This window comes from Protopterus annectens, chromosome 14.part0 (assembly GCF_019279795.1).
Source record: "Protopterus annectens isolate FY-2018-M chromosome 14.part0, PAN1.0, whole genome shotgun sequence".
Lineage (NCBI taxonomy): Eukaryota > Metazoa > Chordata > Ceratodontiformes > Protopteridae > Protopterus > Protopterus annectens.
The window spans coordinates 27,701,360-27,724,877 of NC_056748.1; the positions used below are offsets into that span (position 1 = coordinate 27,701,360).

At 38.6% G+C, this 23,518-nt stretch overlaps 1 protein-coding gene across 1 annotated transcript in view; it reads right to left on the bottom strand.

The window, feature by feature from the left end:
* Positions 1–23,518, bottom strand: part of FRYL (FRY like transcription coactivator) — a 3,917,685-nt gene that overhangs the window by 2,642,752 nt on the left and 1,251,415 nt on the right. The window contains exon 15 of the mRNA XM_044055727.1: positions 5,736–5,907. Coding sequence (XP_043911662.1) covers positions 5,736–5,907 — 172 coding nt within the window. The remainder of the gene's footprint in view (positions 1–5,735; positions 5,908–23,518) is intronic.

A 23,518-nucleotide genomic window follows, 5' to 3' on the forward strand; every position in this document is an offset into this window, starting at 1 on the left:
CAAACGTCAATGTTCTCCATTTTGAGGAGTGCTTTGAGTGAGCACATCTTGAGATTTAGACTTCTAGCTTTGAGCAGCATGAAACTCAGATTGCATTTATTTATAGCTGTTATGGAGGTAATATGGTCTTTGGAACACCGCCTAAAAAAGGCACTAAATGAGTGGCAAGAGCCTTAGCCAGTACCCAGAAACCCAGGGGTGACAGATGCAGGCCATCTCTGGCAAAGCATCGAGGTCCGTCAGTCAAGTCATCCCAAGCAGAATTATACTGGATCCCCTTACAATGACACCAGAAACTTAGACAATTGTTAAAGTCAATCATTTTCTATTTGCACTGCGGTACCATTCTGGGCGACAGTAGGATGCTGCTCAGGGCTAGGGTCATACCTGCCTGGGCCACATAATCTGAGAGCTCCTCCATGTCTCTTTTCATGTAGTCTAGGGATGTGCGTCTCGGGTCATTCACACCCACATGGACAATGACAGAGTCATACTTATACTTGTTGTGGAGTGCGTATGTTGTGCGTCAGATTCTGACACCTGATTGACAGCTGACTGTTACCTTCTTATTCACCCTTGTGAGTGTGACATCAAGATGTCTCACTATTGAGTCACCTATGATTACTGTATTGGGGAAGCTGTTTTGCCTTAGGTGCTTAGGTTGAGGGGAACACTGTGTAGGTGAGCTATGTGTCTTGTGGTTTGTGCTGTGTTGTGGTGGTCGAGTGCATTTCTGCCTTGGAGGTCTTTGCTGTTTGGGTAGATTTCTATTGAGAGCCTCTGCGAAGGTGGGTGTGCGGTTATGTGAGGGCTGTGATGGTGGGTGTTCAGGAGGGCTGTGTGTTCCATATGGTGTGGTGGTGCAGGTGTTGACCTTCTCCTTTTGACACAGCTATTCCGGTCTTGGCTGGAGAGTGTATGGCTTCCAGTTTGGATATACAGGTGCATCTCTCACAAGTCTGAGTGTTGGGAGGTAAGAGGAGAGGGTTGTCTGTGTACATGAAGAAGTTGCTTCACTGCCTCAGAATGCCCAAGTTCACCAGGTTAACAGGAGAAAGCACAGGGAACTGACCTTTAGACATGCCAGGAGGGATGGACATCAGTACTAAGTACTGGAGCCGTTTCCTTATAGGACGTCTATTGCTGATAGCACTTACTTTTGCTGCAATAATTGCTACAAAAAGCCTGATAAAGTGCTAGGTGAATAAGCTAATTAAAGTGCAAGAGAGAAGAGAACTAGCAAGATCTAAAGGAAAAATTGAAGAGCAGACTTTCTGGCACCGGTAATGGTCTACCCCAGCTTAGCAGTACTGAGCGGTGTGCAAACCTTCCCAAACATGGCCTTTTAAACCAGAAAGTTGAAAGGGATAAAAAAAAAATTGTCCAAACGGCCAATAAACTATATTTTCAGATCCAGAAACCACTCCTCTTGCGGTAGATAAGCTACCTAGTGCTTACCACTCCCACTAAGCTGGAAGACTTCCTTCTTCCTCTTTTTCCCCACAGGAATAAAATGTCCCTTCATACTAATCCTTCTTTTATGCCCAAGGCAGTCAATGAGTTGTCCATGAATCAGTCAGGACAACTCCCTTCCTTTTTCTCCTCAGTCTGCTATTGAGAAGGTCCCTGAATACCTTGGATTTGCACAGACAGCTCAGGAACTATTTGGATAAAACTAGAACTATTCTTAAGTCTGATCAGCTTTTTGTTTCTTTTCATCCCAGGTCTTTGGATTTGGCTGTTTCTAAGCAAACCATCTCCTACTGGATATCCAATGCCATTTTCTTTTGTTATTCTTTTCATGGCAAATCTCTGTCTACTTCTGTTAGAGCTCATCCCACTATGACTGTTGCCTCTTCTGGTGCTTTCTTCAAGGGGTTGGACACAAATTCCATCTTTGAAGCTGCTACTTACTTGTGTATGCCTTTACTAAGCATTGTAAGTTGGATGTGGTTTCTAGGGACACAGCAGGTTTTGCTGAAACTATTTTATGTGGATTTGTTGAGTGCACTTCTCAGCCTTCCACCTCTCATTGTTTCTTTAGCTTTTTTACTCTCACTTCTGTAACAAATACTGCAACAGTGACTTGGAAAGACATAGTACAGTTGTGTAAAATCTTACCATTATAGTAGATATCCTTCTCTTTACTACTGCAGTATTAGCTCCCTCCCTCAACCCCCTCGTTTATTTTGCATTTTTTCTTATGGATATCCATGGACTCCTTTGCCCTATGACAACTGTTCTCTTCTGGGCAATTCAGTTCTACGTAGTTGTGTCTGTACATCCCTTTTATGCCTTATGTTCTGTGCGAGGAGCATAAATGTAATGTATGGTGCAAACAAAATCTTTTTTAAGCTTACTTATACTGGCTGAGTGACGGGCTGCCCAGGGTGGGACATCCCTTCTGTACCGAATACTTCAACAGTGAAGAAAAGGACATCTACTGTTATGGTAAAATTTTACACAAGTGTACTTTATCTCTAAAGCCAAGTCTTTTGAGTTTGTTGAGAAGGGTATGACTGACTGTTTCAAAAGCCCATGTCATGTCAGCAGGGAGAGCTGCAGTAATATATCATGGTAATAAATCCCCCATTAAGGCTGTGGTAAATGGTATCAGTTGCTATTATCATAGCAGTAAAGGTACTGAAGGCATTGCAAAAGCCATTCCTTAAATCACAAAGTAGGCCATAGCTGTTAATGTGCTTAAATAGCCGTTTGCCTAAGAGTTTTTCAAATATTTTGGTAAGAGGTCCATGGACTATGATGTTTGCGGATGACACTGATCTGTAGTGAGAGTAGGGAACAGGTTGAGAAGACTCTGGAAAGGTGGCACTAAGCCCTAGAAAGGAGAGGAATGAAGGTCAGCAAGACTAAAACAGAATGTGTGTGTGTGTGTGTGTGTGTGTGTGTGTGTGTGTGTGTGAATGAGAGGGAGGACAGAGGAATGGTGCAGATGCAGGGAGCAGAGTTGGCACAGGTGAATGAGTTTAAATACTTGGGATCAACAGTTCAGAGTAATGGCGAGTGTGGAAGAGAGGTAAAGAAGAGAGCACAAGCAGGGTACAGAAGAGTGTTAGGAGTGATTTGTGACAGACTGGTACCGGTAAGAATGAAAGGGAAGGTCTACAAGATAGTAGTGAGACCAGCTATGTTATATGGTTTGGAGACAGTGGCACTGATGAAAATACAGGAGTCAGAGCTGGAGGTGGCAGTGTTAAAGATGTTAAGATTTGCAAGGATGGATAGGATTAGAACTAAGTATGTTAGAGGGTCAGCTCAGGTTGGAGGGTTTGGAGACAAAGCCAGAGAGGTGAGATTGCATTGGTTTGGACATGTGCCGAGGACAGATGCTGGGTATACTGGGAGAAGGATGCTAAGGATGGAGCTGCCAAGTAACAGGAAAAGAGGAAGGCCTAAGATAAGGCTTATGTATGTGGTGAGAAGGTATATGCAAGTGGTTGGTGTGACAGAGCAAGATGCACAGGACAGGAAGAAATGGCAACAGATGATCCACTGTGGTGACCCATAATGGGAGCAACAGAAAGTAGTAGTCTATAATCCTTCAGCACATTAGGAGAAGTGACTTTAAGTAGATGGATTATAACTGCATGCCTGGATGCTTGCAGAGAGGTTAAAGATACGAGTAAGGGGTTTAGCAATTTTTTTTTTTCAGCCTCAATGTGGGAAGAAATTTGCTGGATTTAGATCCTGAATTGCTGAGTTTGAATAGTAGAATCATGGTCTGATTTACTGAACTTTCAGAGAAGTGAAAAGTTGCCGCACAAGAGACAGAGAATGAAGGTTCCTGTTTTTCATTGCTGGGGGAGAAAATAGTTGGAAAGGTTTATTTTGGTTATAGTGGACTGCAAACAGTGACCTTTATCATTAATCAAAGGTGGAGTGATTCAATATTATTGGTTGATTTTGGGTAGCTGAAAAACTAATTAAGTCTCTGCTAAGCATTTTATTTATTTCTGAAACAGATGCAACAAATACAGGGGAATGGTTAGTGGGGAAAACTGTTGCTTCCACATACACTAATATTTTAATGGCCACATGACAGGAAAATATGATATACTACTTCTTTTCCTGTGCTAATGGCGAAACTGAAGATTTTGAGTTAAAATATACAGAAATGTTTGCCTTAGCCTTAAAAATTGTATTCTGTATTGCAAACTACATTTCCTGTTTGGAAACATGATTTTTAAGCTGTTGATGCAGTATTTGTAAAAAGCCAACAACTAACTAGGGTTTTATGTTCTTTTTCAAAGCTCTTTGTACACTGACATCAGTTCTACAAAGAGAGTAAAAAAATGGAGGGCACTGCTGAGTTAGCTGATTTAGATGTAATCTTTGCTTGTAGCAGGGGAAGTAAAATGGTTTACTCTTACAAATCCACTGCAGTACTTTTAGTACTGTGAGTTTGCCTGTATGCAATTGTCATAATTTATATACTGGGAAAATGGAAATATATTAAGGACAGAATTAGTAAACATTTGCCTGATATTAACAAATTTCTTCAACAGCAAAAGTGCATTAGTAAAGTAGATGCTGAGTATTCTAAAACATTTTTAAATGTTATACCATTATGAAACTAGCAGCTGGAGGGTTATATCACCAAAAGATTACTGTTCACCCAAGTGATAAAAGTCTAAGTACCCTGGCTTAGTGATTTTTTTTTCTATATTACAAAATGTACCAATACACAAGATCAGCTTAAGTGAGAACATTATCATATGCATTACTGTGTACAGACTATGGTTTGACTACAAAATGTAACTTTTACATGCTGAAGTACTAGTAATACTAAGTACTAATAATGTGTGCAAAATATGTTGAAGACAGTAAGTTACTTTTTTAAATTTATTATTTTTTCAAGCCATTTCATTTAGCTTTGCTTCATTCTGTACTAACACTGTGAATGATTCCTGGATTGCATAAGCATGGGGATGGCAATAAAATATATCCTCCACTTGTGCTAGACACACATGCTCAGAATGGAGACAAGCAAAATAAAGTGGCCTGTGCAGGACAGTGCCAAAAATCCATGGTCATGTTCTTTACTGACAAGGAGTGGTTGCAAGAGAGGGAAAGTAGCGATACAAATACAAGTCTCATTTAAGGGAATGTTTGGTAAAAGTTTCTCTTCCTGCCTACCTCCATGCCAGATGACAAAGGAATGGAAAGTGATCAGTCTCTGAAGGACATTGAGCCATGGGAAGAAAAAGAATAGAGAGAGCTGGAGATACAAACCATCTTAGGTCCACATTTAAAGAAGAGTCTGGGTACTAACATTTGGGAAGAGCCATCTGATATGCTGATTTCTCCACTATGACATAATTCCACAGTTTTTTTGCAAATACTGTTTGGTTGATGAATCCAGTCAATGGTATCAGTGACAACAGTCAGCTGCATCCTCAAACATAATAGGTAGTGCCTGTGATATGCCAAACTCCTGATCAAGAAATTATAGAAGATCTTTTTTAAGACAGCAAAACCGTGGACAGTTCAACAAAATACATTAGATGAGAATGACAAGTGAGACACTGTCTGGAAAGAACAGGGAAACACAATGATAAATACAGACACAAGGACAAAGACAGAAGATCAAAGTGATATGCCCAACTAACAAGAGATATGAAAAACTGAGCGATTTTCAAATTGACAAAAGGGATTTTCCCAAACATTTACTAAATGCAGAGAGCTTTCCAAACCTCTTTTTGGCGGTAACTTACCAATAACTTTTGCTTCCTCATCTGTCAATGTTTTGTTGAGAAATATCTTCTTCACACGCAATGTATTCCCTGAGGGTAAAACAACTCCTGTTGTTGGCATTGGAGGTTCACCATCTTTCTGCTGTAAACTGTCTGCTATCACCAGGAAGACTCTCAAACCAATATTCATCCTCTGAAAGAAACAGTAACCATTTGGGGGAAAAACATTCCATATTAGTACTAAACATTTCTTTCAATAAGCCATTCAAATCTTCAAAAAATACCTGAAAAAGAAATCAAGAGAAAGTAAAACAATGGAACATATTACTGTACAATGACTCTGCAAATGCTTAAAAATAAAACAGAAACCAAAGTTATGTACTCACTACAAATTTAGATTTGTGTTGTATTCTGTTCATTCCTCTACATATGGGGTTCACAGAGCCGACGTCAGATCCATACTCTGCCATATCAAAGCTTAGGATCTGGTACTCACGCTCTTCACCCCACTCATACTCAGATCGAATTTGCCCCCTTATAAATACTTGAAATCATTATCATAAAGGAATAAGCATTTAAAACCCAGTAGACAAAAAAACAATACTGGCTAAGGAAATGCGGAGAGATCGGCTAAATCTTCAGAAGCCAAGGCAAAGCAAGTCAGACCCATCCCAGAAGGGAATCGGAGATGAGTAACACTATTTGCCAGGAAAGAAATATGAACGGGGGATGGAGGGAGAGTAGAGGAATGGAAGGAATATGTTAGGCAAGTACATCATTTTCATAACTTGTATCTGATTTTGTCGTTTCTGTCCATTCCTCAACATATGATGCAGAGTTCCCAGCTTCTTTAACAATTGGGAAGCCTTAAGGAAGGATATTCCCAAGCACAGCTGAACCAAAAGAAGCCCTGGATATCCAACTTATAATGAGAAATGAAGGTATGAACTTTTGACTAGTTAACTGCAGCACAGATGTCATCAATGGGAACTTTAGAGAAAAAGGCTATAGAAGAGGCTATGGATCTTGAACGAGCTTTAGATGACCTCCTGTCTTAGTAAACAAGAGAGATACACTAAGACAGGCATCTAGATAAGGAGACGTTGGAAAACACGTCACAGCTTGGGTTTTGAAAAAGAAAGGAAGAGCTAATCAAACTTCATGAAGGATTTAGTGTGGTGTAAGCAAAATTGCAGATGGTGAACATCTAACAAATGTAGAGTATATATTCACCTTTGTTTGAGAAATTTAGAAAGAAAACTGGCAAATTTATGGCCTCGATGGAAAATTCAAAAGCCACTTAATAGAAAGGATGGATTTGTCCTTAAGTATACTCTGTCTTTGTGAAAAGAAAACAAGGAGGATTTTGAGGAAAGTGCAAGTAATTCTGAAATCCTCCTGGCAGACATAACAGCTACAAACAATAAGGTCTTCAATGACAGGAATTTCAAATTGGCTTTAGCAGCAGGTTCAAATGGGGGGGGGGGGGACTTGTCAATGACTGCAAAACAGTGATATTCTATGGAGGAAATGGGACTCTGATCGGGGATCATAAAAGAAAAGTGCCTCAGAAAAAGGCCTGAGATTGACTAAGACAGGCTATAGGAGAATGACACACACTAATGTGAAAGGAAAAAAAGGCAGCTAATTGTACTTTAACAGTGGATTAACTGAGCTCCATCTTGAAAGAGATGAGCAAGGAAATCTCACACTGCCCATTTACGGGCTGAAAAAGGATCACAATCTTTCTCCAAGGCCCAAATAGAAAATCTTTTCCATTTGCTCTTGTACACCTTCCTAGCTAGAGGTCTGTGAGAGGAGGATAAAATGTGTACAATGGAAGGGGAAAGCCTGGACTGTCAAACCATCATAGGAAATGTAAAAAACATGTGGTTAGCTTGAGTGCTTGTAGGCCAAGTGATGCTCACCTGATGAGTGGGACAGCAAATTTGGGTCCGAGCCCAATTCCCAAGGAGGGTGAACTAGATGAGGCCAGAGGAAGGAAAACCACACCTGCCAAGGTCAATGAGGGGCTGAGGATGACAGATACCTTCAACACACATGCTTTCTGTTGAAACTTAGGAATCAAAAGGAACAGTGGAAAGGCATATAGTAGTCCCAGGAGCCAGGTGTGTGTCAGAACATCCCTAGGTGTCTCCTTCTCACAGGAGATCAGAGCAAAGAAACTATTGCATTTGATGTTCAGGGGAGAGGTGAAGAGACTACAACTAGGACAATCTCAGTGGCTAAAAATCTGCTATGCTATTAGCAGATTGAAGGACCACTCGTGAGGAAGCAGGGTGGATCTGGCTCAACCTATATGCAAAAATGTCTGACCTCCCCAGGATATGCACAGCTACTAGAAAGCGGCGAAAGGATATTACCTATTGCCAAACCCTCATGGCCTCTCAACATAAGGTGTTAACACCTGCAGTGATACGATGACTGCTCTTATCCTGCCCTAGGTCAACAGACAATATCCTACATATAATGCCCGCAAAACGTGTGGAAAGTTGTCCAGCTAGCTGCTTTAAAGGTGGTCTGGATCCTGGATCCTCAGAGGAAGATAATAGTGTCTACTATGGCTCTACTGAAGTGGGCTAAACATCCCCTATTAAAGTCTTGCCATAGAAAGAGGAACAGGGGGAGATACAGTGAGCCAGCTTTTAGACATGGTTTTATTTACAGACAAGTCTGCCATCGTTACAGTTTGTTCAGGTTTCCTTTCTGCTTAAGGCCTTCCAAAGCAAAATCTCAGTTGGATACACATATCCAGTGTCTCCACAACCTTTTTTCTCACTGTTCAGTGGTACAGGATAGAAAACAGGGAAACTGATAGATGGATTTAGAGAATTATGTCTTCACTTTGGACATGAAGGCAAGATTGACAGAGAATTGTTAATCTGTCTTTGTGGAAGACAACATGATGGTCTGCAAGTTTGATTCTTCTGGCAGATGTAATGGCCACTAAAAAGCAGTTCTTTGTGTCAAGAATTAAAGGGGTGCTACACTTACTGGGTTAAAAGGTGGTAAAGTGAACATCTCCAGCACATAGGTGAGGTCCCATTGTGAGCAATTATCTTCTTAAGGAAGCCTCCTCAGAAATAAGATCCTAGTTAAATATCTTCAGAACCCTACTCTACTATTGGTCGAGTTAAACTACAAGAAATTAAACTATGCAGCAGGCTTCCTACATCTTGTCAACTGGTTTACCTCCCTAACTGGAGAAAAACGTAGAAAGACAAAAAAGTTCCTTAAACACCAATTGTTTTGCAGTTTGACTTTTTGGTTTCTATTCTTTTGTATGTGTCAGTAGCATACTCCCTTTACAGTATTACTCTGTTTAGTGTTTTTATTCAAGACTTCACTCTGAGGTTTAGCTAATCAAATAAACAGTCTTCTGACAGTAAAAAACAACAACTGAAAGCACTTGAAAGTACCCACAAACACCGAACAAGTGCTATGAGCCAAAGGAAACTGCAAACCACAAGTCCACTTCAAATCATTTAATAACCAGCTCCACGGACCATCCACATTAACGCAGTTGCATAAAACAAAATCCCAGCGTTTTCATCCAATCACTTGGACTTCATCAGACAATGTACTTCCATTTAATTAATCTATATATATTAAGTTACCAACCCTCCAACCAATGTAAATCCCCCAAAGACATTCAAAATAAACCTATGAACCAACAAGCCTCATTAATATTAACATTAAGTTAAAACCTGACTAAAAAAATGCATGTGCATAACATTTAAAATGTCTGAATGTGTTTAAAACCTATAAACATGTAAATATATATAAATACATAAATTAATTTAATTACAAAATTTCATACGAACATTATAGAATAAAGTGCTTGTGCTTACTAATGTGTTTAAACATAATGAAGCATCTCCCTCTACTGTCATAATTCAATATTGCACATAACATTCCATGAACACAATAAAACCACTTCCTTTGTACTAAAATGAAGTTAAAAACTCACTAATATATTATTCAAGTATACATACTTTACTTAAATATGATTACATAAAAAATAAATAACATGTATCATACATCAATTCCTATCACTTTTTATTCTGTTAAAAACTGCTAAATTTTATTAGCCCTTATTTTTAATAAGGATGATATACTCAAATAATCATTTATCCCTGGTTTTTTACTAGTCTCCAGGTACACCTGCCACCACAATTCCTTACTCTCCAAAATCTCTTCCCAAATACCACCCCTTCTATCCTTTTCCACCTGTTGTAACACAAAGAAATAAAATTTGCATCCTCTACATTCTTTACTATGCTTGAATAAAGCACTAGTCTCTTTCCCTTTTTGCATATCATATACGTGTTCATAAATTCTTTTCTTTAGTTCTCTTTCTGTTTTTCCCACGTAATATGAAGGACACTTATCACACGTTGCCAGATAAACCACCCCTTTTGTATCACAACTATATTTGCCTTTGCTCTTAATTAACATATTTCTACTATCTATAAATATCTCACTCTTATTACTAATGTATGAACATTGATTGCACCGGCCACATTTGTACGTTCCTACTTTTTTTCCCCCCACATCATTCTTCCTATAATCCATATCCTTTTTATTTTCTAACATGTTTTTTATACTTCTTGAATTTCTAAAAATAATCTTCGGTTTGAAACTATTAATTCCTTCTATATCCGTTAAAGCAGCAAATTTGTCCCATTCTTTACTTAAAATGTTTCTTATTCCCATATTATAACTATTATACTCAATTATGAGATTTTTATGGTACTGATTTTCCTCAGTCACCCTATCCTTATTTTCTTCTCTTATTGTTTTAAACTCCATCCTACCCATAATTGGTTTAAATCTGTCTGCCCTACCTTTTTCCACTTCCCTTCTAATGTCATTTACAAATTTCTCTGGATATCCCCTTTCAATGAACATTTTCTGTAATGTGTTACATTCGACCAAAAAGTCTTCATCCAGGGTAGTCATCCTTGATCCCCTAACAAACTGCCCTTTAACTATATTACGCTTGCAGTGTAGGGGATGCGCACTTTCATAATGCAAATAGGAATTAACATAAGTTTTTTTCCTATATACCCTGGACGAAAAAGACTTCAACATATTGTTTTTGACCAATTCAATGTCCAAATATTGTAGGACCTCATGATTCATATTATATGTAAATTTAAGGAAGTTAGTAGTTTTTCCAATGTATTCAAGAAATTCATTAAATCTTTCTTGCCCCCCTATCCAAAAAATAACTATATCATCTAGGAATCTTTTGTACAAGATCCATTCCTTCTTAAACTCTGATTTTAATATGTATTTTTCTTCCCATTTGGACAAAACAATGTTCGCAAATGTTGGTGCACATGCTGCACCCATGGACACCCCTGTCCTCTGCTGAAAATATTCTCCATCAAATAACAAAAAATTGTATTTTAGGACGGTGTCCATGAGTGCCACTGATAAAATCTTGTCTTCTTGTGTCATAGTTTTGTCCAAAAATACACATTCCTCAAACCACTTCATTCCACTAATATGTGGTATGCAGGAAAAAAGATCCACTATATCTATAGTTATGAATATTAGGTCGGTGCTGTAACATTCAGGTGTTAATTGTTTTAAAAAATCCCATGAGTCTTTCAATATCACTCTATTACTTGTCCAAATATGCTTAGTTGTGATATCTATGTATTTTGCTAGGGGTTCTGTTTTTGACCCTCCTGCAGTGACTATGGGTCTTAATGGTGGGTCCATCACATTTTTATGGACTTTCGGGATTCCGAACATAGTGGCCATCCTAGGTTTTGTTACTGTTAGAAACTTGTGTAATTCAGGTTTCAACACTTTTTCTAACACAAAATCATTCAACATGTTGTCTATTCGAAAATATGCCACATTTACCTCATTTCTGGAGACCACTGAATATTTTGTTTCGTCTCTTAATATCGTGTTCATCTTTCCCTCATAGATTATATTGTCCATGATGACGACACCCCCCCCCTTATCAGGTTTCATCACTCTGATAGTGTCCTCATTAATTAATTCTATTAATGCTTCTTTTTCATCTTTATTTAAGTTATTATCATAAATCTTCCCATTATTGTTTTTATGTTCAGATCTAATCCCTTCTTCCAAAATTCTTTCAAAATTTCTTAACTGGGGTAACAAGGGTGGATTAAAGGTAGATTTCTTTTTCAATTTGGTTACTCTATTATCACTACTATAACCATTGTTGCTTGCCAGAACACTCAAATTTATTCTTCGCATAAACAACTTGGTATCCAGAATTGTGGTGGCGGTGTCACCCTTTGAACTAGGAATAAATTTAAAACCTTTACTAAGTAATTTGAAATGGTTAACCTTAACCTCAAAGTTACCATAATTATAAATTGAAAAATCCTTATATGTGTGAATAACCTTATTTACAACATTAATATCATATACTTCATTTCTGTCAAAATTCAAACTATTTGAAGAGAGGGTGTTGATCAATACCTCCCCCTCCCCCTTCTCCCCCCCCTCCTGTAAAAATTTTCCTTATAATTATGAGGCTTGTATACTTCTTCTGTTTCCCTTACTAAAGGAGGGAACTCTTGGTCATAGGTAAAATTATTCTGAAAATCTGAGTGACTATAAATGGGTTTATTCCATTTCCTATTGTTAGCAAAATTATTAACATTCTTTTTAGACAAGTTAGGTTCTGGATAGTTAGTCCCATTTTCATATTCCATGATGTCCCTGTGTAGTTTACCTATTTTACGTTGCATAACCACATTACATTTTTCATCAATTTCATGCCTAATATTATAATATTGTTGCTTCTCTTCCTTAATACTAAATATTAGGTCATTTTTGATAGCTCCATCCATTTCATCAATGTCTTTAGTCAAACACTTAATATTTCTTTCATTTTCTTCTATTATTAATTTAACAACATCTAAACCACATTGATTAAAAACCTTAAGCAAATTTTTATGAAAAATAGAACCACTGATAACATTGTTTGGATATTTACAGATACGCAAACCTTTTGGAACAATTTCCTTTTTTAAGCATTCTGATAAGTATGCATTTTCTATATGTAAAGTTTTGAACCTAGTCATAAGGCCTTTAAGCTTGTCAATTTTAACCACATAAGTCTCTCCTTCTTGTCTGTCCAAACCAACATATGTGTCAATACCAAAGTCAATATTCTTATTCAACCAGTCTCTGGTGCTGACATGGTTAGAACAATCAGTACCTTTACTTAAATCCGTACGAGTTGGTTTCTTCCGTTGAGCTCCTACAGCTGTTCCACGACGCTCATTAATCGCTTCAATCCCTTCAGATTCGACACCCAAGATGTTTGGAGTGAGTAAAGGATTAAAATTAGTTGCTGAACCCTCGGAAAAGTCGCCGGCGTCGTCATCATCTTCGCCCATAAGCTGCCTCTTCCGTTTACTTCGACTGTTGTACTGCAATACCTCCTCGAGCACAGGTTCATCGCAACCAAACTTAGCTTGACTCCCTAACATCCTGTGGCAAAGGGGAGTGAGTAGATCTATGAGCTCGGTCAACTGTCCAATCAGCTTCCTTGATTGGCCGAGCTCCTCCGATGCTTCCAAACTCATTACTGTCCTTTTCTCTTTGAGAAAGTTTCCCTTAGCCCAGAGAACTCACGAACCAGTAAAAAACAACAACTGAAAGCACTTGAAAGTACCCACAAACACCGAACAAGTGCTATGAGCCAAAGGAAACTGCAAACCACAAGTCCACTTCAAATCATTTAATAACCAGCTCCACGGACCATCCACATTAACGCAGTTGCATAAAACAAAATCCCAGCGTTTTCATCCAATCACTTGGACTTCATCAGACAATGTACTTCCATTTAATTAATCTATATATATTAAGTTACCAACCCTCCAACCAATGTAAATCCCCCAAAGACATTCAAAATAAACCTATGAACCAACAAGCCTCATTAATATTAACATTAAGTTAAAACCTGACTAAAAAAATGCATGTGCATAACATTTAAAATGTCTGAATGTGTTTAAAACCTATAAACATGTAAATATATATAAATACAATACATAAATACATAAATTAATTTAATTACAAAATTTCATACGAACATTATAGAATAAAGTGCTTGTGCTTACTAATGTGTTTAAACATAATGAAGCATCTCCCTCTACTGTCATAATTCAATATTGCACATAACATTCCATGAACACAATAAAACCACTTCCTTTGTACTAAAATGAAGTTAAAAACTCACTAATATATTATTCAAGTATACATACTTTACTTAAATATGATTACATAAAAAAATAAATAACATGTATCATACATCAATTCCTATCACTTTTTATTCTGTTAAAAACTGCTAAATTTTATTAGCCCTTATTTTTAATAAGGATGATATACTCAAATAATCATTTATCCCTGGTTTTTCTCTACTATTGGTCGAGTTAAACTACAAGAAATTAAACTATGCAGCAGGCTTCCTACATCTTGTCAACTGGTTTACCTCCCTAACTGGAGAAAAACGTAGAAAGACAAAAAAGTTCCTTAAACACCAATTGTTTTGCAGTTTGACTTTTTGGTTTCTATTCTTTTGTATGTGTCAGTAGCATACTCCCTTTACAGTATTACTCTGTTTAGTGTTTTTATTCAAGACTTCACTCTGAGGTTTAGCTAATCAAATAAACAGTCTTCTGACAGTATAAACAGATGCAAACTGTAGATTCAAGGGTGAACGCACAATACATTTTTGAGGGAGAATGATGATCTGCCCTCGTTAGGTTTATGTCATTTATTTTTGACAATATTTAAGTTCTCACTTAGTGGCCCCATGGCACAGAAGGATTAAATTAAAATATAAAACCTGCATGCATCTATACTTTTCTACTGCATTCATGCTTAATCACTTGATCGACACAGAAGTGAAGTGTGTTGTCCCAAGAAAATATCTTCAGCAGGAAAGACTATATCATTCTGTGCATTAAGTGAGGCAGTGTTTTATTTTTCTGTTCATCTTCTTAATTCTGTGATTACTTGCTGCACTGATGCTAATATTCTTCATTCTACGATGACTTACTGCACTAAGACCACTCATTAATGGCGCAAATAAGCTACACCTCCTGTGCACTTTATTGTGTAACAGGTTTGAAGTTTATGTTGATATGCTATACTAGTGTTGCAGCAGCATTTGGACAGTAACAGTATTCCGACAGTTAACTTAACGAGTGAATGCAGGACATGTATATCATCTGATTAAGATAGGTACATACGAAGGTAGTTTAGTTACCTACCAAAAGACTGACTGGATTAAAGCTAATATTTACATAACGAGGTTGTACATTTACCTGATGCAGGGTAGCGTTAAAATTATGTATAAACATTACTGTATTTTCACCTTGCAGATAGACACTGCTGTGTAAAACTGAATTTCCTGGTAAACCTATATAAATTACACTCTGACAAAAGTAGTTCACTGTTTGAATCACTTAGTCACAAATAAGTTAGCTCTCCCAGGGCAGCATCTGCACTACTCTTGAATTAACCATTTCCTTTTAGATGTGTACTTTCCTTAGCTAATGCTAATTATTCACAATGCTATGCTGCTACTGTCTTTAGCCCTCCTAAAAGCCACAGTTAACTTTACTCTTTCTGTACATCTCTCGCATCCTCTTTCTTCAACTCCACTATTCAAAAAGAAACTCAAAATAGACCTTACAACCCACTGGCTATGTCCTTGTACCAACCCAGACTAAGATTCCTCTTCTTGTTATCCTAGGTTCTAGCACTAAATACTACTCACTTCATAGCTACTTTAAGACCATTACCTTCTACCCCTCTGTTAATCTGATCAGTTAGCTAACTTGAGACTGTACAAAGCCTATTCTTCTCAGATACTACTATAGGTTAGGATGATCGTACCCAGCTAGGACTTTATGAATGTGGCACTGCCTTATAAATGAGTCACTGCCTTTTAAATAATGTGCCCCTGCCTTGTATATAATTATCTATTCTTCTGTGACGTATATACAACTTTGATTTTGGAATGTCTCATACCCTTCTAAATACTTTTTTATTCTATTATTGTTTGGTCTTTACAAAAAAAAGTGATTTTTTTATCTATCATTATTAATAGGTTACCATGTCAGCTGTTTCGTCTGACAAGTGTACTGTATCTGTAGTTTCAGTATTCTGCTTTTTTTTTTATGTGGAGCTTTTCACGCCGGACCTCTACTGAAAATGGACATGTATCCAGTTAGACTAGCCCGGTCAACAAATGTAAAATAAATAAAATAAATACATAAAATATTTTTAAACCGCTGACACTACTGTGTTCAACTTAAACTGCAAGCTGTTAAATGGTGCCCAAAACCTCTACTGAATATATACTTGACCAATATATTCGGTTATTTGAATACAAGTTGGATGTCCTTTTGAGTATGTTTTGTGACAGGAGTAATAAGGGAGTATGTAAACAATATCTTTAATGAAGTTAAGAAACAAAGATATAGCATATATACAGTCAGACTTTGAAGGGGAGAAAAAGTTATATATTCAGATATGGAAATGACAATTCTAAGAAAGAAAGATGTAGGTGATAACTGTTAAAGCATTAAAGAAAGCAGATAAAAAATGCCCTTGCATGTTTGTTAGCTATGTCTTATAGTGCTGATGATGTGAATATGAAAAATATTATTAGAGATAAATAAGAGAATCTTCAAAGGACATTCAGATATTTTAAATAAAGTTGGGGAGCAACAAATCTTTATAGATAAACAAGGGCAGAACTTGAAAAATATTTTGGAGAAGGTTGAGGGGTAGCAGGGTTGTATGTGCTGTTAAAAGTACACAAATGCGAAGCATGCAGATTTTGTAGATATATTTAGGAAGCTCCTAATGCAGTTATATTGTATGCTTGTGACATTCAATAATTATAATTGAGACGAGCAGTTGTGTATTATGCAATATGTCAGTCTTGGTCAAGATTGTACGTAGGCAAGAGAGGAAGTTTAAAAATAGAATAAATTAACACATTATAGCTACACATAAAAAAAGGGTATTCTAATGCAGTGGGTAATCAGGAAACTGTGTTTGAATGGAATTTGGGAAATTTGTTTCCTTGCGCTTGATTTTAGTAGGGGCATATAAACAATGTTTTAGAGAAAAAACTAAAATGGTAGGTGAAGTTGAGAACAAAAAGCCCACTTTTGAATGGACATTTAAATGTAAAAAAATTAAAAGTGAAAAAAAAATGAAAGTAAAAGTTAATGTTTTGTACTGTAATATGTTATTGTGTGGTTATTTTGATTGAACTGGTAATTATGTCATGTGATTAACTGATAGTTATTTTATGTTTTTAAATGAGGTTGCATTTTAATACTCCGTTCTAATGAAGTCCAAGTCAGAAGACAGCACTTAAATGAGAATAAAGTGCATATTTCAGCATTTCTTCTCCATTCTCCAAGTACTTAAATGATGCATCAGGTTTCCTACAATGGGTCGACTGGTTCACCTACTGAACTGAAAGAAAAATGCAGAGGAAAAAACATTCTTCCTGTATCACTGTAGCAAGTATTTCTGCTTATTGGTGTCTACTGATTTGCATAGACCAAAAAGATGTTCCTTTGCATCCTATTACTTGGCTTCCGATAATTACTCAAAATTTCACTCTGGTTTAGTTTCCTAAACAGTCTTCAGATGGTGTACTTTGCACAGGCATCAAGCTGTGGACTTGAGGGTGCATGCACAACACATTTTTGAGAGCTCCTGCTGTTTTGTCTTATTTTGGTTTCTGCTTAAAAGTTCTCTCTTACTTACCCACACATGGTGATTTGTGCCTGGTCTTGGACATATGTGCGCATACACACTGACTGGCTGCCAATGGACTATAGCTGTAGCTCATCCTCATCTTCTTCCATGCTTCCCAAAAAAAAAAGAAGTTATGTGCTCACCATAACATTCCATCTGAGTAGTTTCACTTCATTTTTCTGCAACCTGTGGGTATTCGGATCCATATCGGATCAGAGCTGGCAACTTTTCAAGCATCTGCTCTGAGCTCCAAGCTCCTCCCCCTTATCCATAATCCATCACCATCTCCTACCTTCCCCCTCAGATCAAGTTTGCCACTACTCAATCAGCAACTCAACTTTATAACAAACCCTGAACAAGTTCGAGGGAAGGAGGGTGGGACAGCTGCAAAAAAATTAAGTGTAACTACTTAGATGGAACGTTATGGTGAGTACAACAATGTCTTTATCTGAAGTAGTTAACTTCATTTATATGCAACCTGTGGACAGAGTCCCCAGCTACTTAAACTCCTGGGAGGCCCTCATGAAAGGATATTCCTGAGCACCGCAGAGCCGAAGGATGCTCTCCCTCTGGAGATCAAATCCAACTTATAATGAGAAATGAAGGTATGTGACCTTGCCCTAGTTGCTGCTGCACAAATGTCATCCAGTGAAACCCTACACAAAAAAGCAGCACAAGTCGCCATAGATCCGGTAGAATGAGCTTTAACAGGACCAGGCGGGGACAGACCTTTGTCTTTATAAATTTGCAAAATACATTGTGTAATCCATCTAGCTAAGGAAACTTGGAAATGGCTTTGCCCAGAAAGGGTTTAGAAAAGGACACAAATAACTGGTCAGACTTGTGGAAGGGCTTTGCTCTGTATAATTAAAACGAAGCTATCTATGAACATCTAAGCAAATGCAAGTTATATTCAACCCTTGTTCTGAAAATTTGGAAAGACAACTGGCAGGTTAATTGTTTGATTAATGTTTGATTCAGAAGTTATTTTTGGTAAGAAGGAAGGCAGACAAAGCTTGAATCTCAGGAAGGCCTCCTAGCCGAAGTAATGGCCACTAGGAAAGCTGTCTTCCAGGATAAGAACTTCAAATCTAGCAGTGCTGCAGGTTCAAAGGGGGAGCAACTAAAGCCAGCAGAACCAAGGTAAGGTCCCAAGGAGGAACAGAATCCTCAATTGGGGGACATAAAAGAAAGGTACCCTTAAGAAAATCCTTACACAGTCTGGAAGAGGCCAAGGCATTCATTTTTTTCACAAACATGAAAATTGCACTTTCACTGTGGAGGAACTAGCCCCTTGTTGAAAAATATTGGCTAAGAAATCCAACACTACAGGAACCGGGGCTGTAAAGCGATCCAGGTTCCTCTGAGAACCCAAATAGAAAATAGTTTCCATTTACTGTGGTAAATCTTTCTAGGGGAGGCCTTATGGGACGCCACCCGAATAGTTTTTACCAAAGATGAAAACCGGGAGTCCTGGTAATCAAGGGAACTGGAGCAAACAAGCTGTCAGATTGAGGCTGTCCAGGTTGAGTGGACAAGTGCCCAAGGGATGAGAGATGAGATCCGGGCAAGGATCTAGAATCCAAGGAGAATCTAGAACATGAGACCAGAGGAAGGGGAACCACACGTCACAAGGACAGAATGGGGCAACGAGGATCACTTTGCACCCCAGTTGGCAAGCTTTCTGAAGAAACTTAGGAATGAGAGGTAATGGGAGATAAACATACAGTAACGCAGGAGGCCAAGCATGGACTAGAGCATCCCTGGGGCGGGGATCAGAATGAAGAACTCGCTGCATTTCACGTTGGAAGGAGATGCGAAGAGATCGCAGAAAGGCTGACCTCACGCAAGGAAGATCTCCTCCACTACTGATTGTTTCAGAGACCACTAGTATGGCATTAGGACAGCCTGACTCAGTCTGTCTGCTAAAATGTTGGAGCGTCCCGGGATGTGCTTTGCAATCACAAATCGACTGGTGGAGATCGTCCACTCCCATGCTCTCAAAGTCTCGCGACACAGAGGGTAAGATCTGGTTCCTTCCTGTTTGTTGATGTACCAGACAACCGACATGTTGTCTGAATGAATTGCAACAGTCCTCGGAGGAAGAACAGTGTGGAAGGCTTGCAACACTAAAAGCACTGCTCTCATCTCCAGGATATTGATATGCAATCTGGTCTTGATCTGGGACCATGTGCCTTGGACCGTCCTCCCCAGATAATGCCCCCCCCACCCGAGCTGGGAGGAATCCGTGGTCACTGTGGCTTGGGCTGTGGGTGAAACAAATGGGCGACTCACTAAGATCTCTGGTGACTGGAGCCACTGGAGAAGTGACAACCTGCAGGCTTTGCTAATATGAATCGGATATTCCATGGGGAGATCTAGCTAAGACCACTGTACGGCTAGAGTCCACTGAAAAACACGCATGTGAAGATACACACAGGAGAGGATCGAGATTGCTGCAGCCACAGAGTCTAGGGCTCGGAGAATGTCGCCTGCCTTTGGTAGCCTAGGGTCAAAAACCACTGCAACATGGGCCCGTAGGCTCTGGACCCTGTCTGGAGTTAGGAAGACTTTCAATTGAAGGGTGTTCAGCCATGCCCCGATAAAGTCCAAGATCTGCACCTGGTTCAAGAGGGACTTGGAAACATTGATAGTGATCCCTAGCTGGTCTGCAAGTTGAAGGAAGGAGTCTCTGACTATGCAAAGAAGACACTTGGTGGAAGCAGGGAGGAGCCAATCATTTAGGTAAGGAAATACCTGAATTCCCTGAAGCCTCTGGTGAGCCGCTACGACTACCATTACCTTGGTAAACACCCTGGGGGCTGTGGTGAGACCGAAGGGTAGTGCTCTGAATTGGAAATGATTGGCTCCCACCCGAAAGCAAAGGAATCTCCTGGGGCTTCTGCGAATCTTGATGTGGTTAAGTAAATATCCTGGAGGTCTAGTGAGCACATCCACTCGCATTCTCGAAGCTAAGGTAGAGGGGACTGTAGGGTGACCATCCGGAACTTCTGCTTGGCAACAGCCAGGTTCAAGGTTAACAGGTCCAAGGTGGGCCTGAGATCCCCCGAATTTTCTGGCACTAAAAAGAACCTGGAGTAAATGCCTGATCCGGACTGATCTGGGGGGACCGGTTCGATGGCTCGTTTGTGAAGCAGCTTGGAAATTTCTAGCGCTGCCGCCTCACTTTGAGCAGGTGGGATATCTGGGAGGTGCTCTGGTTGGACGGGAGGGATAACAAACGGAATGGTGTAGCCTCTGGAAATTATTTGAAGCACCTAACGATCTGCAGATAAAGACTCCAAAGCCATTGGGTGCAATGATAATCTTCCCCAGACTGTCTCCAAAGTAGAACAGTCGGGCAACCCCTCAGGGTTGCTGCGTGGGCCTGTCCAAGAAGGTCGCCCTAGACCCAAAGTTCCTCAGCCCCTCTCTGCCTCTGGGGCGGTGCCTGTCCTGTCCACCTCTGCCTCTAGGGGACTAGTTGTCCTGAGAGTCCTGGGAAAACTGTGATTTTCGGAACCACATCTTCTTTTGCCTTCTCTGATTCTTAGAAAAAATACTGTTCCACTGGTTGGAGCCAATTCCTTTAATGAAGTAAAAAATAACAGATCCAGTTAAACACAATGAGCGCTTTCGTCTGCAAGTAGGCAAACTTCATCAGATAAAATCCCACTAGTACAAAAGGCTTTACATATATATATATAGGTGTGTACCCAGAAACTTTTCCCATTCAATATTTCAATTAAACAATTTAAAATTTTGATGAAACAATTTAAATCAATTGAAATAAATTAACATACAAGAATACCTAAAATGATTAAGTCACACTGTTTAAAACTCAACAGAGTTGTTCCTTAAAGGTTACATAAAACTGTGTCAAATATTACTTAAAAATACTAAAATGCCGTAAGAGAATGATAGAAATGAAAATAAATATAAATATGAGTATAAGTATGTATAATTGAAGTATTATAAATATTTTAAAATTTTTGCATATAGTGTTTTGCATAAAGGCATAAAAAGGTTCGTTGTATGAAAAGTGATCATTGTGTATAGAAAAAATATATAGTGTGTGTAAATACTGGTTATAATATTCTGTCAATTAAAGATGAAAAGATAAAAGGTAAGAAGGTAAAAAGGTAAAATTACAAGTATGAATCCCTTCTGAAGTTTAGTAATACAGAGTTTGGGTGAAGAATGGATAAATAAGTAGATCTGAAGGGGTTTAAACATAATTGGCTTTGCCTACTAAGATAGCTTTTATATTAATGTATTTGTTGAGTCCGGGGGGGATATTAGACCTAAGTCTCAGTTGCCATCTAATCTCTTTCTGTAACAGGACATTCTTGGCATCACCCCCTCTGAGTTCTATATCCACTACATCAATAATTCCAAACTTGAAAAGTGGAGGAAAGGGACAAGAGATGGTATGCTTGTATAGGGCACTGATTTATTTTTTGGTTTTAATGTCGTTTCTGTGTTCATATATCCTTTCTTTAAGTGGGCGTTCCGTTTTGCCCACGTAGAAACTAGGGCAATGGTCACAGGTTGCCAAATAAACTACCATTTTGGTATAACAGTTGCCCTTACAAAATTCTACTGTACTCCCCAGGCCATTATTCAAGTTGATACTGTCTAGAATGTTGATGCATGAACACTGAACACATCTACCACAAGGGTGGGTACCCCTAACATGTCTGAAAGAGTTGTCCCTTCCTTCCAAAGTTCTCTTAAAATTGTTACCCACCCGGTGTATGAAGGTGGGTTTGTTTCCTACTACCCCTAGAATGTCTGTATTTGTCTTGAGTATAGGCCAGTTGTCCTGTAAAATCTTCTTGAAAATCAAGGAAAAGTTGTTGTGCTCAAAAGAGCATGATCCAGAAAAATCCTTAGATTTTGGTTCTGATATGACTGTGGTAGAAATAGGATGGCCAAGTAAAGGTTTGTAGCGGGTACCCCATCCCTGATATACTTCATCCAGTGTCTCTACTAACAACTCTCTGGGGTAACCCCTCTCACAAAACATTTCGCCTAAAATAGAAAATTCCTCTAGGAGGTCATCAAAATCTGATGTCATCCTTGCCACTCTAACAGCTTGTCCTTTTACAATATTTTTTTTCTGAAAATAAGGATGTTGGCTGTCAAAATGGAGGTAACTATTGCACCAAGTGGGTTTTCTGTATATCTTGGATTTAAAACCACTAGGGGTTTTAATTAGCATAATGTCCAAATAGCTAATACAATCACTGTTAGCTTGGTAAGTGAAGGACAGGAAAGATGTAGAACCACTGATGTAAAGAATAAATTCATCTAACTCTTTCTGGGTCCCTTCCCAAATGACAAAAATGTCATCCAGAAATCTAAAATAAGCTTTTATTTTTGCAATAAATGCACTATGAAAAATGTATAGGGTTTCCCATTCTAGTAGGACCAGGTTTGCATAAATGGGGGCGCAGGCCGCCCCCATAGCAACTCCACTCACTTGTTTGTAGAAATCACCTTCAAAAGTGATAAAATTATTGTCCAAAACTGTTTCCATTAATTCTAGTAACAAAAGCTTCCTGTCCAATGTTAAATCTGAATGTTTGTGAATGCTTGTTTCAAACAATTCAAACCCTTCCTTCCTGGGGATACAAGAAAATAGGTCTTTCACATCGATGGTAATAAAGAAACTATCTTTTGACCAAAGGTGATTGTTAATCCTTCCTAAAAAGTCCTATGAATCCTTGATAAGATGTTCCTGTTGGTTGACTATCTTGTTAAAGTTCTGGTCTATAAAAACAGAAAGTGGGTGGGTCTTGGATCCCCTGGCTGAGACAATAGGTCTGAATGGAAGTTGAACAATGTTTTTGTGAATTTTAGGTATCCCAAAAAAGCCAGGGATGATAGGGTGAGTTTGTTGGAGAAAATAATAAGTAGTCGGATTAATACGCTGTTCTACCAAGTATTCTTCAAGAAGAGAATTTATTCTAGTGTAGGCAATCTGA